At 42.8% G+C, this 17641-nt stretch overlaps 1 protein-coding gene across 2 annotated transcripts in view; it reads right to left on the reverse strand.

Annotated features, from left to right (window-relative positions):
• ABCB25 (ABC transporter of the mitochondrion 3) overlaps window positions 1–17641 on the reverse strand; it is a 229847-nt gene that overhangs the window by 161387 nt on the left and 50819 nt on the right. For both annotated transcript variants that reach the window (XM_086501794.1, XM_086501795.1), the window contains exons 3-7: window positions 4875–5061; window positions 4718–4779; window positions 3635–3678; window positions 3400–3502; window positions 3211–3318 (exon numbers count right to left, since the gene is read on the reverse strand). In XM_086501794.1, the coding sequence (XP_086357920.1) occupies window positions 3211–3318; window positions 3400–3502; window positions 3635–3678; window positions 4718–4779; window positions 4875–5061 (504 nt within the window). The remainder of the gene's footprint in view (window positions 1–3210; window positions 3319–3399; window positions 3503–3634; window positions 3679–4717; window positions 4780–4874; window positions 5062–17641) is intronic.

The raw sequence follows: 17641 nt of genomic DNA on the forward strand, positions 1-17641 counted from the left end.
AATGTCATAAATGTCTTGTGAGCTTACATTACTCTCTCTAGTACAAGACAGCAAGGACTGAACAGAATCTTCCACAAACGCAACATTTCGTGAGACCAAGATATGCTCTGTTTGCGGATGATACAACCTGTAACCTTTGCTTTCAACACTATAACCAACAAAAATACATTTGACAGCTTTATCATCCAATTTTCTACGTTGTGTTTGTGGCACCAAAGCATATGTCAAACAGCCAAAAACATACATGTGCTCAATAGAAGGCTTTTCCTTACGCCATGCTTCATATGGAGTAATAGACTACAAAGCTTTCGTAGGACACCTGTTAAGTGTATAAGTGGCACACATAATGGCCTCAAGCCAAAACAAATGCGGCAAAGCTTGACTTTTGACCATACATCGTGCCATTTCCATAAGTGACCTATTTGTCCTCTCCGCAACACCATTTTGTTGAGGTGTATAAAGCACTGTACATTGGTGTTTTATCCCACGACTAGCCAGGACTGATTAAATTCATGAGACTTATACTTCCCCCCTCGATCGGACCAAAGGGTTCCCATCGTACGTTTCAAGACATATTCAACCATAGCCAAAAATTGTTTGAAGCACATAAATACTTCATTCTAGGTGCTTTAAGAGGCGGCCAAGAAGCAACCATATCAGATTTCTGCAAACGCAGCAAACTGGCAAAATTCAGATGACTAAAACGTGCATGCCAATATTTTGCATCTCAAATAGCCTTTGAATCCACTACTACATTTGCAAAATTCTGTCCACAGTTGTCATACAAAGTGAGTTTATACAACCCACGGCATAAAATGCCAGATGCAAAAATTTCATCACCAAAACTGAGATCATGTACAGTACATTTGTCATCTACAATTTGACTACAAGACCAAGTCTAGCAAGTACAGATACAGACAAAAGATTCTTCTTGATCGCAGGTATATAAAGTGCATCAACAAGTATAAAAGAACAGCCATTTGCAGCAGTAAGCACAATGTTTCCAACTCCTTGAAACGGATAAGGCACAAGTAATTGAACGCCCATCAGGAACAAACTCAAGAGAGGTGAACAAATCACGCTATGAGATAATGTGCTTTGTAGCACCACAGTCAAAATACCACACATGTGAATCTGCAGCAATTGACATGCATGTATCATGGACAGCAGGATTATAGGTACAGTCTGCATTAAAAGCCCATTCGGCATCAACATCACCATCGTAGTCTCCTTTCACAGAAGACTCAACAATAGCTGCATTTGTAGTGGAACCAGCATTTGCAATGGAACCACCCTTTTTCTTCTTAGCCTCTTTGGCCTTCAACTTAGGACACTGCTTGATCAAGTGATCATTAGCTTTATAGTAATAGCAACACATCTTCTTTTTGCCCTTATCACCAGAATTTCCAAACGAATTGCTGCCAGCAGAAGCATTAAAAACAGGTGATTTTCCACTCGCAAAAGAACCGTGAGAAGTGGCTACATTACTATTACCACCTTCTCTTTGAGCAGCAATAAAGGTTTGTTCAACTGCACGCTACCTAGTCCTGTTTTTTCTGGAAAGCGACTCTTGCAACAGCAATGTGCATAATGCATGAAACTTGACAACTTAAAGATTTCCTTGGGTCATAAGTCTACAAGTACTAGCAAAAGTGTGGTAAGAATCTGGCAAGGCATCAAGAACAGTCTGCATAAGGGAATTGTCTGAAATGACTTTGCAGAAATAAGTTGCTCATTTATATCCTTGACACCAGCAAGGAAAGTGTCCATATCATCTTCCTCATGCATAATCTTTGCATAATCTTCCATTCCAGCTCTTTACGCAGCAATGCAATTTTAGCCTCATTGCGATTTGCATAAAGACAAGCCAAAATATCCCAAGTCTGTTAAACAGATTTTGTTGAACGAATGTGGGGAGTAATAGTGCGCTTCACAAACAACGCAATCAATGCATGAGCCTGCGCATCTTTTACATCCCAACGAGCTTGCTCAACTATAGGCAAAACAACTCTAACAGCAGCAATCCTTGCAGCAAGACCTGCAACATCCTCAACATCGCCTACATCCTCATAAGCAGGACATACGTCGATGCCCGGCACAGTATTCCAAACGCCCTTCGACACAAGAACATGTTGAATCATATAAGCCCACATAGCGTAATTGTCCCCATCTAATCTGTCTCAGCAGCAAACATCTATAACACATCTGTGTTGTTGTCAGGCATGGTAAATGTTGCACCTTATCTGAAAACTGCCCAAAAAGAGGAGAAATGAAGCAGAAATAACATGTGCTATATAGCACAAACAGTAGAAGTTTGTAAGGGACCTGTTATGCAGAAAACGGTACTGACAGAAATTCTGCACAAAATGATGAAATAGCTTGCGCAGTACTGTATGTGGTGTAAACAGAGGCCGCAATGAGCCCGAATCAGAAATCTGAGCAAGCGAGTAGGCGTGTGTTGGAGCTGCGAATATGTGTCGATCTGCGAACTCTCGACAAAGGTCACTGAAGTCAAAGAAAGTGAGTAGGGGTGTGTTGGAGCTGCTGGCGATTAAGCCCGGGAGGACGCAACATGCTCTGATACCAATTGTTGGAATTAGGGTTGCAGGAAAACACACACAGCTTGGAGAAGACGAAGGAAGCTGAAGGCACACAATAGAGAGTATATTACTTAGTGTGTATATAATGCACGGGACTAAAAACCTTCTAGTGAGGGAAAAAATGCCATGGCGGTTCTAGGTGTGTTCAAACACATCACTACCACATGTATATGGTAACAATGTCCGAAGGTATGTTTGTTGCTAGAAATCTTTGAAAGAACTTCTGAGGCAACCTTGCAAGTGAGATTGCATAATCAGAGGAAATTTGGATTATAGAGATGGCTTGGATGTTTGTTCCCTCGAAAATATGTTGAAAGGAACAGGTTGAAGACTAATGACAATTCTCCTAATATCTCTTCACTTTAATAGAGGCTCAAAAGGGGAGACAAATATAAAATGGTAACTGGCACTGCTTCAGGGTGGTGCTTTTACAACAAATTTATTTAAGGATAGGGTATAATTTGATTTGCCTAAAGAGAGACTCCTTGTACTAATTCTTGCAACTAAAATTGCCTTTGAGAAGCACGAATAATGAATGATTTGATGTAGATGTATAGAAGAAGAAGCAGTTTCACAAAAATATTGATTATATTGTATGTAAAATACTCACTTGTGTTATGACCAAAGTAAATACTGTATAGCCAGCAACAGTCACTGTTGTGACCCAGGCAAATGGTGCACCAAATTTGTAAGCAAGTATACCTGCTACCATAGATATCTGGACAATGGAAGTTAGTAAAATTGATCTGACCAACAACTCAAAATTTGAGGCACTGCTAGTAACCACTACAAATATTACCTCCAAAAAAGTTGGGAATATATTAAACACCATAGAAGTCAAGATAAAATTGATCCCACGGGTTCCCCTATCAATTGTGCGATGCAATGCACCAGTTTGCCGACTGATATGAACCATAAAAGATCAGATCTAATATCTACATATGCTAACTGTCCCCCTCCTTACCAGGAGACTGTTCATTTAACTGCAGTTGTTTGGAAGACTGATGTAAAGTTTGAACGGACCCATAGCTCACCTCAAATGAAACTGCAAATCAAGGTTGTGCAAATGGAAAAAGACCTGCAACATTAGCTTTGACGTTAGAAAACAGGAAAAGCACTGTTACCAGAATGCACTCTAAAGCCAAAATATTTAGACATCTGAGTTGGAAGCTAGATGATAATCAGTGTAGCTCTACATAATCACCAGGACAATTTTTGACCTGTCCTGACACAACTGGACATTCCACTATTATAGATGAGTGTCAAAACCTTAGATTCTTGAAGTATGAGCTCAAGTGTACAAATGATTGATGCAGCAGAGTTTAATGGTCATAGCAGGAGTAACAGAACCCTATCAAAGCCCATGAAGCCAATGATCTATGACTGCTGCAAGGTACTGCGGTACTGCTACATAAACATTGAGAGACCTTCATCAGCATTTCATACGACAAAAGAAGCGGAAATGCTGGGTCATTAAGTAAGAGCATCCCTCCACTTCGCAGTCCTTTGTTCGGGAGGTACCTCAGATTTGACTCCCCATGCAAAACAAATCATCTAAAGGCAATAGCTAATCATGAAGAACGATTGCAGCACTAAAAGCAGGTGAAAACCTTTGCTATTTGGTCAAAAACGTTTGGAAATACCACAAAAGTCATCCATCCCTATAGAAATCATTTCTGCAAGGGCATGAGGAATTGGAAGAGACTCCTCAGTCTGGCTAGCTTGTGACTTTTCCACATCCTGATGAAGAGTTCTCATAGAAAAGATCTCGACAAACATTAAGGCTGTAGTTAGTTAGTTTAACACAGTCTGATCACAACTGAGAAGATTCCATGCTTCAAGCAGCAGGGGCGTGAACATGGATAAATCAATCCAAGAAGCACTGTAAAATCTAAAAAATAACCTATTTCCCAAGAAAAACCTTTTCATCCGTTGCCTGTTAAATTAAGCCAAGAAGCACTGTAAAATCTAGAAAATAGTCTATTTCCCTGGAAAGAGATTTTCATCTCTTGCAAACAGGCACTACGTTGTTCAATCAAGGACCTGCTTTTGTAGCTGGTGGTCATCCAATTTGTATGGTTATAGGCAACTTGCAAAAGATGCATAAAAAAGATCACCTTTCTTGCAACAATTCGTATGGTACCTTGAGAAACTTTTGCAAACACAGCATTTCGAAGCTCTGCCAATAAACCATGGTACAATTGGTTACGCCTGGACTGAACACGACCAATCAAAACTGTAAGCTATCCCTACTTCAATGTACTGAAGGTTTACCATTACAAGCAGCTGCCCCAGCTCGAGCTATACCATACCCTACAAGAACAGCCATTGGAGTTCCCAAAGTAACAGCAATCATACTGTTCGACAAGGAAGCTGCTGCTACTGCACTAACAGCACCAACAGAAGCTGAGAGCCCATCCACCGCATACTTGAACAAGAATGGAACTTGAACATTCAGTACCTGAAGGAAAACAAGGACTGCTGAGAAAACAACAATAAGAACCTGAGGCAAGACAACCACATGAGAAAAGCAATTGGCAAGCATACGAAAGAAGTTGGGTGATGAAAAGATGAACATCTGCAAGCCTTTAATAGAAGGCCAATTAGAACTCATAAAATGCCCCTTATACATTCTTACACCAAAGATTGATCTCCTTAGCAATTTTTTTCTTCTGGCCATTGCTAGAATCCACCTTCGAACTCCACACATTGACACAATAAATTTTGATTTTCACCACTTGCTGAAATTTAGGGTCTCTGTAAAGAATTTCAGCATATGTTCATGTCAATGGCTTGGGGACCCCAAGTCGAGAATCCGGCAGACACACGAGAGAATCACTTAAAATACTTCACAACTTTAAAATTTAAGTCGACACGGCTTGGCGTAGTTCCGTGCCCAGAGGTGATGGCCCCAAAACCTAGCGCCCCTTTTGGTATTTCTTTATTATATTAATGCGTGAGCAAAGTACAACACCCGAGGGGTCCTCTGCTCTCAGACTCTACATCCAGATGCTCTCGAGAGTGAGGCCCCTTGGGCTTATTTATTCTTACAAGGGATGCCCAAAAGGGAAGAGCCCCAAAAGCTTCTAACTCAAAAGCAGGTAGTCCCCAAAAGCAACTGGTCAAAAATCTTCCATCAAAAGCACTCAATGCAATTTGCGGAAATCCCTACAGTCTGCCATGTCATCAGCTGTGAGCGCAAATGCAGGAAATCCATACGGCTGCCATGTCAACACCTCTGTCCGTACAGTCTGCCCCTGTGGTCATGCGACGTTATCTGTTTGTGACATACCCCCCTCTTGAAAGAATTGTATCGCCCTCTATTACGCCTACAAAATCAGACACAAGCCATAAACCAGTTCAGTAGACACTGACTCTAAGTACCGACGCACTAGACGACAGAAATCTAGCACTTGTACAAAGACGACAGTCACATCACATCACATTCAGATCATATCACATAGAATCTATGACCATGATTCCTGGCGACATATTTAGCAATCGTATCTAGATCCGCACTGGACCTCACTGATGTTGGATTAGCTAATCCCATATTGCGATCATGTCTAGGGAGTTTATTCTGATCTAGGACCATGATTCCTGGCGACGTATTTAGTAATCGCATCTAGATCCATCCCGGATCTCACTCATGTCGGATTGACTAATCCCATATTGCGATCATGTCCATAGATTTCCGAGACCGAAATGCTACAGTCATTTGGTCAATCATTCCATCTGCACTCAAGCACTCTCTTGTGCGAATAATCATTTATGGGGATCCCAATTTATCACACACTGAGTTCATACTGAACAGAGTGGTTCAATCATTCAGTTCTAACTCTGTGGCCATATCATCCCGCAGGAACTCTTGATGCGCTCATGATAGTTTCATTGAATCATTCGTAATTCAAAATTCATGATTTGTTATCAGGTTCATTCGGGAGTTGTCATTGCTTCAAAATCATCTTCATCAATTTCACCTGTTATCTGCACACAACTAGCAAGTTCTTCCAAAAACAATAATTTCATATATAAATCAGAATCATCTTCGGAAATTCCTATTTCAAAGTTCTTCGCTCACACACTTAGTTCATACTGAACACAGTGTTTCAATTATCTAATCATCTCATCCGTCCAAAAGTCTCGATGCACCTAGATCCCTGTGTAGCCATCTCATCCCGCAAGAACTCTTGATGCGCTCACCACATTATCCAATCATCTCATTCATATGGAAATCTTGATGCACTAGAATCATCATCATTCATTCAAAGTTCATGATTCTTATCTCGAATCGTGATCGGGTCCATTCCAAAGCTATCGTCACTTCCAATTCATCGTCATCTTATTCTCGATTTCACCTGTAAAACAGGTAAAATTTAAAGCAAATGGTTCACCTCGTTGCAAAAGAGTCGAGGTCCCGTTCCATGTTTCCAAATGCTTTCATATGCATGTTCCTCGCTCCTACTAGTTATTTGTACACAGACAACAAGATATCAGTATCCCTTTCAATTTCCTTTTCAAAATCTGTTATGGAGCGAGTATCTCCTCTCCCTGTAATATCTCCTCTGAGGGGCGTTATCTCTGTAGGATTCTCCACCAGAACCCATGTGTAATCTTGGATTCTTTATGGCTTATGTCCTGTAAGACAGAGTGATGAGGGCGGCAACACACTCGATGCGCGATAAAGTAAGGGTGGGAGTGGCTAATAAGTCCACAGTCGGGGCACGAAGATTCTTCGATCAAAATTGTGCCCAAGTGGGCTCTCTGCTCTTTGATAGGACCAGTATGCTTTGAGAAAAGCACACGCCTGATGCTCCAATACCACTGTCACAGGCTTGGGCACCCCAAGTCGAGAATGCGGCACAACACACAAGAGAATCACTTAAAATACTTCACAACTTTAAAATTTAAGCCGACACGGCCCGGCGTAGTTCAGTGCCCAGAGGTGTTGGCTCCCAAACCTGGCGCCTCTTTCGGTATTTCTTTATTATATTAATGCTTGAGCAAAGTACAACACCCGATGGGTCCTCTGCTCTCAGACTCTGCGTCCAAATGCTCTGAGGAGTATGGTCCCTTGGGCTTATTTATTCTTAGAAGGGATGCTCCAAAAGTCGAGCCCCAGAAGCTTATAACTCAAAAGCAGGCAGTCCCAAAAGCAACTGGTCAAAAATCTGCCAGCAAAAGCACCCAACGCAATTTGCGAAAATCCGTACAATCTACCACATCATCAGCTGTCAACGTAAATCCAAGAAATCCGTACAGTCTACCACGCCATTAGCTATCAACGCAAATCCAAGAAATCCGTACTGCTGCCACGTCTGTTGTCATGTCAACACCTCCGTCCGTCCGTACAATCTGATGCCACATCATCTATTTGTGACAGTTCACTTCCTCTTTCTCGAAGCACTTAGCTTATAACAGGGCAATTTATGAAGAAAATTTACTCTCGAGTAGAAATTTTCAAATTATGCCACTTTAGGCTCTTGCAGTTCACCTTTTTGAAGCACTTTTTTCAGTACTTTTGTCCTTTTCTTTACAATAGCCAGAGGCACACCCATGAACATCAATCTGTCTCAATAGGCCTGATTTCAGCCTCTAGAAGACATTAATAAAGCTCAAGATCGAAGTTCTCCTGGAGGAGGGCAGCAAAGACAAGACTGGCGAGAGCATATACAGCGTAGGGGAACATGGAGAGGATGTGTTCGCAGATTCAATTTGAAACCTCGGACAAAGCTCTGGCTATTTGACACATTGGTTACTTCAGCTATATTTTTGGCAGATATGGGGACCATCAGTAGACCATCATAGCCGAGTTGGCAGTACTGATGAATGGAGATGTATGGAGGCAGTTACCACATCCGTCTCTTTTATACACAGTATCTAGGATCTCCCCAAAGATAGATATGCTCGCCTAGCTTTGGAGTCTTCTCGACAACTAGCCTCACAGAGAGACACATCTTGTTGGTATGCACACATGACACCATGGTTTCAGCTACATGGTTTTAGTATTGACACACTACCCCCTTTCCAGTACTCGTTGGATGCACCCTCCTTGTCCCTCACACGGACCGAGATTACCCACCTCATCAGATAGGATTTGATTCAGCTAGACACCAGGAGGACATGGACAGAGCCAACAAAAAAGCTTGGCACAAAGATGCCTTTCTACAAAGAACGTCTTCTCTAGCTCACATAGGGTGGATATATGATCAGACCTGCCTATATGGACACTCATCTATCCCATGGGATACCATGCGCTATTGGTCAAATGCGCACATCATCGCATCAGCTAGAGATTGACATAGTCACAGGGGACGCCCATTTTTGGGCTTCCACTTGTTGTCCCACCCTCTTTTTTACACTAAAATTCCATTTGAGCCCCGTCCCCTGTTCCCCGTCCCTTGACGCATCCCTTGTGACTATGGAGATTGAGCCTGGCAGATTTAGGAGAGTACCAACAGAGGCCAGGATTTGCCAATTGTGTCATATAGAGCGACAGACAGAGTTACATCACATATGTCATTGTCCAATATACTATGAGATACAACGCCGTTTTCATTGTCTATTCAGAGAGGGCTTTGGACCACTGGATAGAGTCATGACTGGTTGTTTTTGCTAGAGCTACGCAGACACAAGGACAATAATATTTTTAGCTAAGGTTAAAGATAAATGAAATTGATTTTTGTGCACACAGAACGAATTTATGGATTTATTGGTACCAATTAATAATTTAATAAGACACGTGAATTTTCAACGCAATGTGCCAACTTGAAATTTATCCATGTCCGGATAGTATGATAAGTAGAACAATAGCCGGACGCAGTGCAAAACAGATCAGAACAAGCGCATGTATAAGATGGTGTCCCCAGTCCGCTCAAAAAAGTCACAATTTAACATTTGCATTGTGGCCGCCCAAAGAAGTGGCCGTTGAGTCGAGAGATGCACAAAAACGGCAAAGCTAATGATGCTCCAGATTGGTCAGAAATCCAGGTTTTTACGCTCGTTTTTAAGTGTAAAGTTGAAAACGCTTTAAACTAAGTGGTTGGGCCAATCTGAAAGGGACCAGATTTAATAAACATTAAAATAATAATCTTGTAGCGTGAGAAAACTAGAACAACCATCATAGAACGTTTGCGAGCACTCTCTCTCTCCCTCATGCAGCGTCAAATGGCTTCATGTAAGGGGCAATAAAGAGGCTAGTGCTACCTATTGGGAGGGGTTTGCAGTAGTTTACACACACACACACACACACACACAGTCTGCTCTCTCAGCTCTCAGTTCACCCCTCTTTCTCTCTCCTCAACGATTTCCTGGTCCGGTGTCCGTGAAGGGCGCGCAAAGGCCACAAAGCGCGCGGCCAAAAGAGCTTGTGCATGTCCCTACGGAGAATAGACGTACTCAAACAAGCGCAATACTAGCTTCCCACACGAATTTCAGCACTCCGACAAAGTCTAGAAGCAGTTTTCAGCCAAGAACTACCCGTGTGGGTACCCCCTACGCGAGCAGATAACAGTAGAAACTTATCCCACACAAAAAATTCTAGTACGAAGCAAACATAGCCGTTCTCAGCTACAGGTATGATGAATTTCAGCCAATAGGCTCACGAATCCATGCATTTTTATGCATTAAAAATGTGCTTTGAGACATGAACAATGAATATTGCTTTCTTGTTCTTGTAACAATTCAAAAATAATACAAATTTCCTTCGGGGGGGGACCAGCCTATATTCTGGTCCCTAGTGCTGTGTCATTTTTTTTGCATTGCTTTCTCAATTATATGTCGTGCAAAATCCTACGTGAAATAATAAATTAACTTTAAATTAGTAAGTGCACGTTTCCGTGTCTGTGACAGAGTCTCTTGAGGAGATTAGACAGTGGGAGACATTCACAGAGGGAGATCATTGACTTCTCTAGAGCAGAGACTCAACAGTCAAATGAGCAAGCTTCACAACGGACTTGAGAGTCCACCTATACCAAAGGTATATTGACTGACAGAGCCATTGAGCTTGGGAGAGCTAGACGCCCACGTCTACGAGGGCCATCACGACATCAAAGTAGGCTCCATTAGAGAATCACGACTAACCTAGCACGGCATGGGAGACGCCCAGTATTTGATTTATAGAGGCAAACATTGACAATGCTCTTCAGCGACCGATGCAATGCATCCTTAGACATCGCCCGATGCCGAGCATTCTCGGAGACTGATGTTTATGTTAATGTGTATGTTTTTCCTTCATTTTATTTTGTACCCAAACATTGTATTAGATCCCTTCGACTTTCCATCCGTTTGTGGATGAAACAAGGATAAGAATTTACGACATGCACCTACATTCTCGCACATTCCTCTCCAAAACAAACTCGTGAAGCACGGATCTCTATCTGAAACTATAGCTTCAAGCATACCATGTAATCTAAAATGTGCGAGACAAACAGCTTAGCCAAATGGTCCGCTTTAATTGTCTTCTTTACCGGAATAAAGTGAGCTTGTTTACTAAATTGGTCCATGATTGTCCAAATGCCATCATGCCCACTCTGAGTTTTAAGAAGATTAAAAATGAAGTCCATTGCTATACTCTCCCAAGGTCAGCTAAAAATGGGTAAAGGTTGTAGAAGACCAGAAACTTGACGTTTTAACACACCAAAAAACTGCGAACAAACTCGTCCACAATATTTTTGAGCCTTGGCTAATAGAAATATTTATCGACACCTTTCAAGGTGGTGTCCATGTCTCGATGCCTAGCAAAAGGTGGACTACAGCACTCTGTCAAAACCTTGTTCGTGAACCCTGAGTAACACACAACAATGTCTTTCGCATGAAATAGCCATCCTTTAGAGTATAGCTTGCAACTGTCTTCCCACTCTGCAACAAGTAAAGGATGTCCACAAAAATGGATCTGTAGCATACATCGACCATATCCTCAAAATTCTAATTATGGATCGACAAAATAACCAATATCTGTGGCTTCCGAGACAACGCGTCTACCACCAAGTTCTTCTTTCCCTTAACATGGACGATATGAAAATGAAACTCCAGCAAAATGTTTACCCATCTCATCTGCTTATCTGAAAGTTGCTTATTAGATAAGAAGTATCTCAAACTCTGGTGATCGGTAAACACTATAAAGTCTGCTCTGAGTAGAAAATGTCATCACTGAGTAAGAGCATGTATACCTACCAATAGCTCCTTCTCGTAGGTCTCTCTAGTCACGAGAACATTCTACTCTCATAAGCTACAGCATGGCCCTCCTGCATTGAGACCGCCCCAAGATTGTGTTCACATGCATCACAGTAAACCTCAAATTGTTTCTACAAATCTAGTAGAATAAGCACCGGACCAATGGTCAACTTCTCCTTCAGAGTCCTGAATGCGGTAATTTTTTATGGTCCCCGAGTATAGGGCACTCCTTTCTGAGTCAAAATGTCTAGGGAAAAAGCAATCTTCATGAACATTCAACTGAACCCCCTCTAGTACGAACATAAGGCCAAAAAGCTACAAACTTCAAGTACATTCTTCAAATCTGGCTAGTATCTAATAGTTTCCACCTTGGCCGGGTCCATCTTTACACCCTCAGAAGAGACAATGTGTCCCAAAAAGTGTATCTCTGGCAAGAAAAATTGGCTCTTCTTCCCATTAATCACCAATCTATGTTGCCCTAATGCTTGGAAAACCTGTAAGAGATGGTATCTGTGCTCTGCCTCACTCTTGGAGAATACAATGATGTCCTTGAAAAAGGTGCCCACAAATGACCGGTACTCTCTAAAAATCATGTCCATCATCCTATTGAACGTTGCAAGAGCACTTGTGAGACCAAAAGGCATCACCAACTACTCGTACAATCTAAAGGACGTTCTGAATGTCGCAAACTGCTGACGTGTCAAGTCGCTGAAGACATGAGCCGACACGTCCTAGAAGGAATAGAAGAAATAGAAGTTATCACCAACTTACAGACCCTCGCCGAGTGGAGAAAAGTCTTAAAAGAAGCTTATGGGACCCCGTTTGATGGGACCCAAGTGCCTAAGGACATAATAATAAAATAAAGACACACACACACACACACACTTTGATGATTTGTGTAGCAACTTGCTGACGTGGCAAGAGCTATACGAACATCTCACGACTCACGTTGACATGCTGTAAGGACGTCCGCGTTCAGCGCTAACTGTTGATGTGGCAGCTGTTCGAATTCCCGTATTTTCCGCTGGCTAATTTCACTGCTTTTGGGAGTTATAGCTTTTCATGTAACTGCTTTTGAGAGGCAAAGAGCCTTTAAACATCACCTGAAGGCATCTTCTCTCCCATTCTCGCAAGAGCGGTGTAACAAACTTGGACACCCCAAGTCAAGATTCTGTCGCTACACAGCAAAGATTCACTTCAAAACACTTCACAAATTTTAAGAGAGAGTGTCGACACGGCCCGGCATAGTTCCGTGCCAAGAGATATTGGCCCCAAAGACTGGCGTCCCTTTCAGTATTTCTTTTATATTAATCTTTGAGCAAAAGTACAACTGCCCGCGGGTGCTCGCTCTCAGACTCTACGTCCAGATGCTCTGAGAAGTGAGCCCCCTTGGGTCACTTATAAAGATTACAAGGGTTGCTAAAAGCAAAGCCCCAAAAGCATTAAGCTCAAAAGCACTTAATTACAAAACCAACTTGCTAAATTTTGCCAGCAAAAGCAATTCAAGCCAATTGCGGAAATTCGTACAGTCAGGCCACGTCAGCAACCAACATAAAACACGAAAGTCCATACGCTGCCACGCCAGCAAATGTTCGTACGCTGCCACGTCAGTCTACTTTCCCAGGGGCGGGTGGGAATGGGTAAAGTCTATAGTAATCCCTGTGCCTTATGCCTGTCAAACTTGACCTTTTGGCATACTAAACAACTACGAACATAGTCGTCCACATGCTTCTTGAGTCTCGACCAAAAGAAATAACGCTCCACACCTTTCAAGGTGGTGTCAATGTCGCAGTGACCCGTAAAAGGTGGGCAATGGCACTCAGTCAAAACCTTTTCCCTCAATGGCTGTGTAACACACAACATCGTTTTCTTCATCAAGTAACCCTCCCGTATGGAATACCGTGGCACTATCTCCCCATTCTGTATCCGAGTGAAAACATCGGAAAAATCTGGATCGATGCTGTACTCATCAACCATATCCTCGAAACTTCTATGATGAATCGTGGAAATAGCCAAGACAAGGGACTTCCGAGACAATGCATCTGCCACTAAGTTTCTTTGTCCCGGAACATGGACAATTTGGAAGTGAAACTGTGACAAGATGTTAGCCCACCGCATCTGCTTTTCCGAAAGCTGCTTCTGTGACAAGAAGTAGCGTAAACTCTGATGATCACTAAAGACCGTGAAATCGGCTCAGAGTAGGTAATGTCGCCACTGAGTAAGAGCATGGATCACTGCTAATAGCTCTTTCTCATAAATCTGTGCTGACAATTCTGGCCTTGAAAACAATCTGCTTTCATAAGCAATCACATGGCCTTCTTGCATTAAGAGCGCTCCTAGACTACAATCACAAGCATCAAAATCAACTTCAAATAGCTTTTGCAAGTCTGGCAAAGCCAACATTGGTCCAGTAGTTAGTTTTTCCTTAAGTGTCTGAAAGGCAGTCACCTCATTCGATCCCTTTCTGAGTCAATATGTGCAAAGGGGAAGCTACCTCTGCAAACTTCAGAATAAACCGCCGGTAGTAAGAACACAAGCCCAAGAAGCTTCTAACTTCATGAACATTCTTCAAGTCTGGCCAATCGCAGATACTCTCAAATCTTGACCGGGTCCATCTTTACTCTTGTTGCTGAGACGATGTGTCGCAGAAAATGTATCTCCGACGAGAAAAACTCGCTCTTCTTGGCATTGATAACTAATCTGTGATCACGCAATGCTTGAAAGACCCGTAGCAGATGGTGTCGATGTTTTGCTTCGTCCTTGGAGAAAACTATAATATCATCAAAGAAAGTGCCCACTAAAGATCTATGCTCTCGGAAAATCCTATCCATCATTCAGTTGAAAGTCGTTGAAGCATTGGCAAGTCCAAAAGGCATTACCAAAAATTCGTATAGCTTGTCCGAAAGGTTGTCTTGTCGGCATCTCCCGGAGCGATTCTGATCTGATGATATCCGCTTTTTAAATCAATCCTACTAAAAAAAGAGAATCCCTGAAGTCGGTCAAGAATATCATCGATCCTTGGAATCGGAAACGTGTTCTTGATAGTGATTTTATTGAGAGCTCTATAATCAATGCAAATTCTAAGATCCGTCTTTCTTTAATACCAACAAAACCGGAGAGCGGTAGGGTGAAGTACTCGGCTCGATAAGACCATTTTCAAGGTGGTCTTTCACTTGGTTCATGATTTCTTCATTCTAGGCTCGACTAACACGGTAAGGTGGCCGGTTCGATGGTGTGCTTCCAGGAATCAGATCAATAGAATGATCCTCAGGTCGAGATGGGGGTAACTTGTCTAGCTCAGACATGTTCGTTCGATGTTCATCATTCAACTCTTTAAAATAGATCGAGGAATCAAAAAGACAGGATTTGATTAATTTTGAAATGGCCGAAGCCGATACAATAAGGACGGACTCGCCCTTCAATTTTACATCTAGTATAATTTTTCGGCCCTTCTCGTTTGTCAAAGTCGCTTTCTTGGCCCGATAGTCGACCACGGCGTTGTTCTTATGGTACCAAGGGATTCCTAGGAGGACGTCACACCCTTCCAAAGGCATGATGTAGAAGTCCTTGTACCCTAAATACCCCTGACAATGCAAACGAAGTTTGCCAATGACAAGGGTAATGGCTACATCCCGTCCAAGCGCTGCTAGAACTACCTCCGCCGGTGGTCCCATCTTGTCGGGCATAATCTCGAGCCGCACCGCCAGTTCAGGTGAAATCAAGTTGGCCTTGGCTCCTCCATCAAAAAAGATAAGGGCTTCCTGATGTTTCACTTTGCCCCAAGCTCGGTAAAGTCCTGTACTTTCATCTATCTCGCTTGGGTCGGTTCCCATGCAATCCGGTACCAGTTCTCCTTTCATCTTGCCTTTTCTACCACGTTCGTCTGCTGCTCTAGAACTCTCCAGCGTGTCTTCAGTCTGTCCTTGTTGTGCCTTTTTGGGGCACTTTGTGGAGATGGGCCCTTGTTCCCCGCAACCAAAACACTTCCCCTCTTTGAGATAGTTAGCCCTTTCTCTAAGAGTCAATCGGAGTCATGTATCTTTCTTTTCCTGGGGATTCTTTTTCTTTCTATTTTCATTGTTGGAGGTTTGTCTGGTCCTTTGAGTCAAGATTTCATCAGTAGGGTAGGTCGAATTCCCCGAATGTATCCAGAACCCCCGTGTCGCATGACCCATTAGTTCTTGAATAGAGTTCAACTTTGTTCAAGGCGATAATCTCGAATCTCCGTAGGGTATCCACAGCAAAACCGCTCAATCTGTTCTTTAAAGGTGGTTTTCTTAAACGAAGAGCTCGGTAGAAAAGAATCCCAAAACCTCTCGCAATATGTGTCCAAAGAATCTCCCTTGGTCATCCGAAGATGGTTCCAAGCAGTTCTTACATCTCGTTCGTACTCCCAAGTCAACCAAGAAGAAATAAAGAGCCGTTTGAATTTCAACCACGTGATTGGGGCTTCTTTCCTCAGAAGAGAGTCTTCTTGCTCTTATCTTCGAGGAAGTCATATTGGTTGGCTATGTAAAAGTGCTTCTTCTTCGCATAAAACATGTGGTCGTCGGAGTCCGAACTGTCAGAGGATGACTCCTCCATAGAGCTATCAAAAATTGGTCGGAATCTGAGCTTCTTTGCCTTTTTCTTGTTCTTTCCAAAGCTTTGCTTTTTGCTTTGCTTCTTGCCCTTTCTGTCCTCCTCACTCGGGTCGGAAGAGCTAGAAAAACTGTCAGAAGAAGAGGAAGAAGAACTGGGTAGTCCTTCAAAACGCACACGCTTCTTCTGCTTTCTTGCAATAGTTGCAAAAGAAGATTGACAGCCCAAGTAACCGGGGTAGTCAGTCCCTTCTTGCGCTTCTTCAATTGCTTTTTCAATTGATTCTTCGTGTCCAAAAGCTGACTGATCTGGGTCTGAACCACTTCTTGAAGTTCTTCTGTAAACATCCTCGGAGTAGGAGGTTTCTTAATTGCCGGTTTTATTGGTGGTTCGGTGACTTTCTGCCACTGAGTATGCATTTCAGCCATGGACTACTGGGTCAAAAATTTTGCAAACTGGGGATCTTTAGCAAACTGAAGCATCTGCTTTTTGCATTCGTCTACCTGTTGTCAACGTTGCATCTCCAAAAGTTCATAGTGTGTAAGACGAGATGGCCCGTACTCATCTTCTGTTAAGTCATTTGAATTTTTGCGTTGCCTCCTCCCGCCTCAACGGTTGCAGAAGAGGTTGATTGGTTCTTTTCGGAATCTATAAGTGTCGAGAGAAAATGGATTGGATTTCTCAATAGAAGAGAAATCGGCCGTGCTCTGATACCACTGTAACAAACTTGGACACCCCAAGTCAAGATTCTGTCGCAACACAACAGAGATTCACTTCGAAACACTTTACAAATTTTAAGAGAGAGTCGACACGGCCCGTCGTAGTTCCGTGCCAAGAGACCGGCGTAAAATGCGGAAGTCCGTACGTTGCCACATCAACAATTGTCCACGTACGCTACCACGTCAGTCACTGCCCGTACGGCGCCATGTCAGCCTGTCCGTACAACAGGGATGTTGTCCACAAGGTCATGCCACGTCCTCAGTTTGAGACAAGCGGAAGCAGAGCAAGAGCCTCAGGCTGTTGTATTGAGTTCGAGCAATAAAAATAATTAACCGAAAGGGGCACCAGGGTTTGGGGCTAGGGCTCTCTTGGGGTGGAACTTCGCCACTCCCCGTCTCGCGTATCATGCATCTCTTTCAATTTGGTTGTATTGGAAGTGCTTAAAGTTGTTTAGTCTCTTATTTTCCGTTGGCACATGGTGCCAACCCGTTACAATGGTATCATAGCTCCAATCGGATGCTTTTTTCAAAGCATACCGGTCCTACCAAAAACAGACACGGTTTCTT

The sequence above is a fragment of the Adiantum capillus-veneris genome, chromosome 26 (assembly GCF_014529385.1).
Source record: "Adiantum capillus-veneris isolate H3 chromosome 26, ASM1452938v2, whole genome shotgun sequence".
Taxonomy (NCBI): domain Eukaryota; kingdom Viridiplantae; phylum Streptophyta; class Polypodiopsida; order Polypodiales; family Pteridaceae; genus Adiantum; species Adiantum capillus-veneris.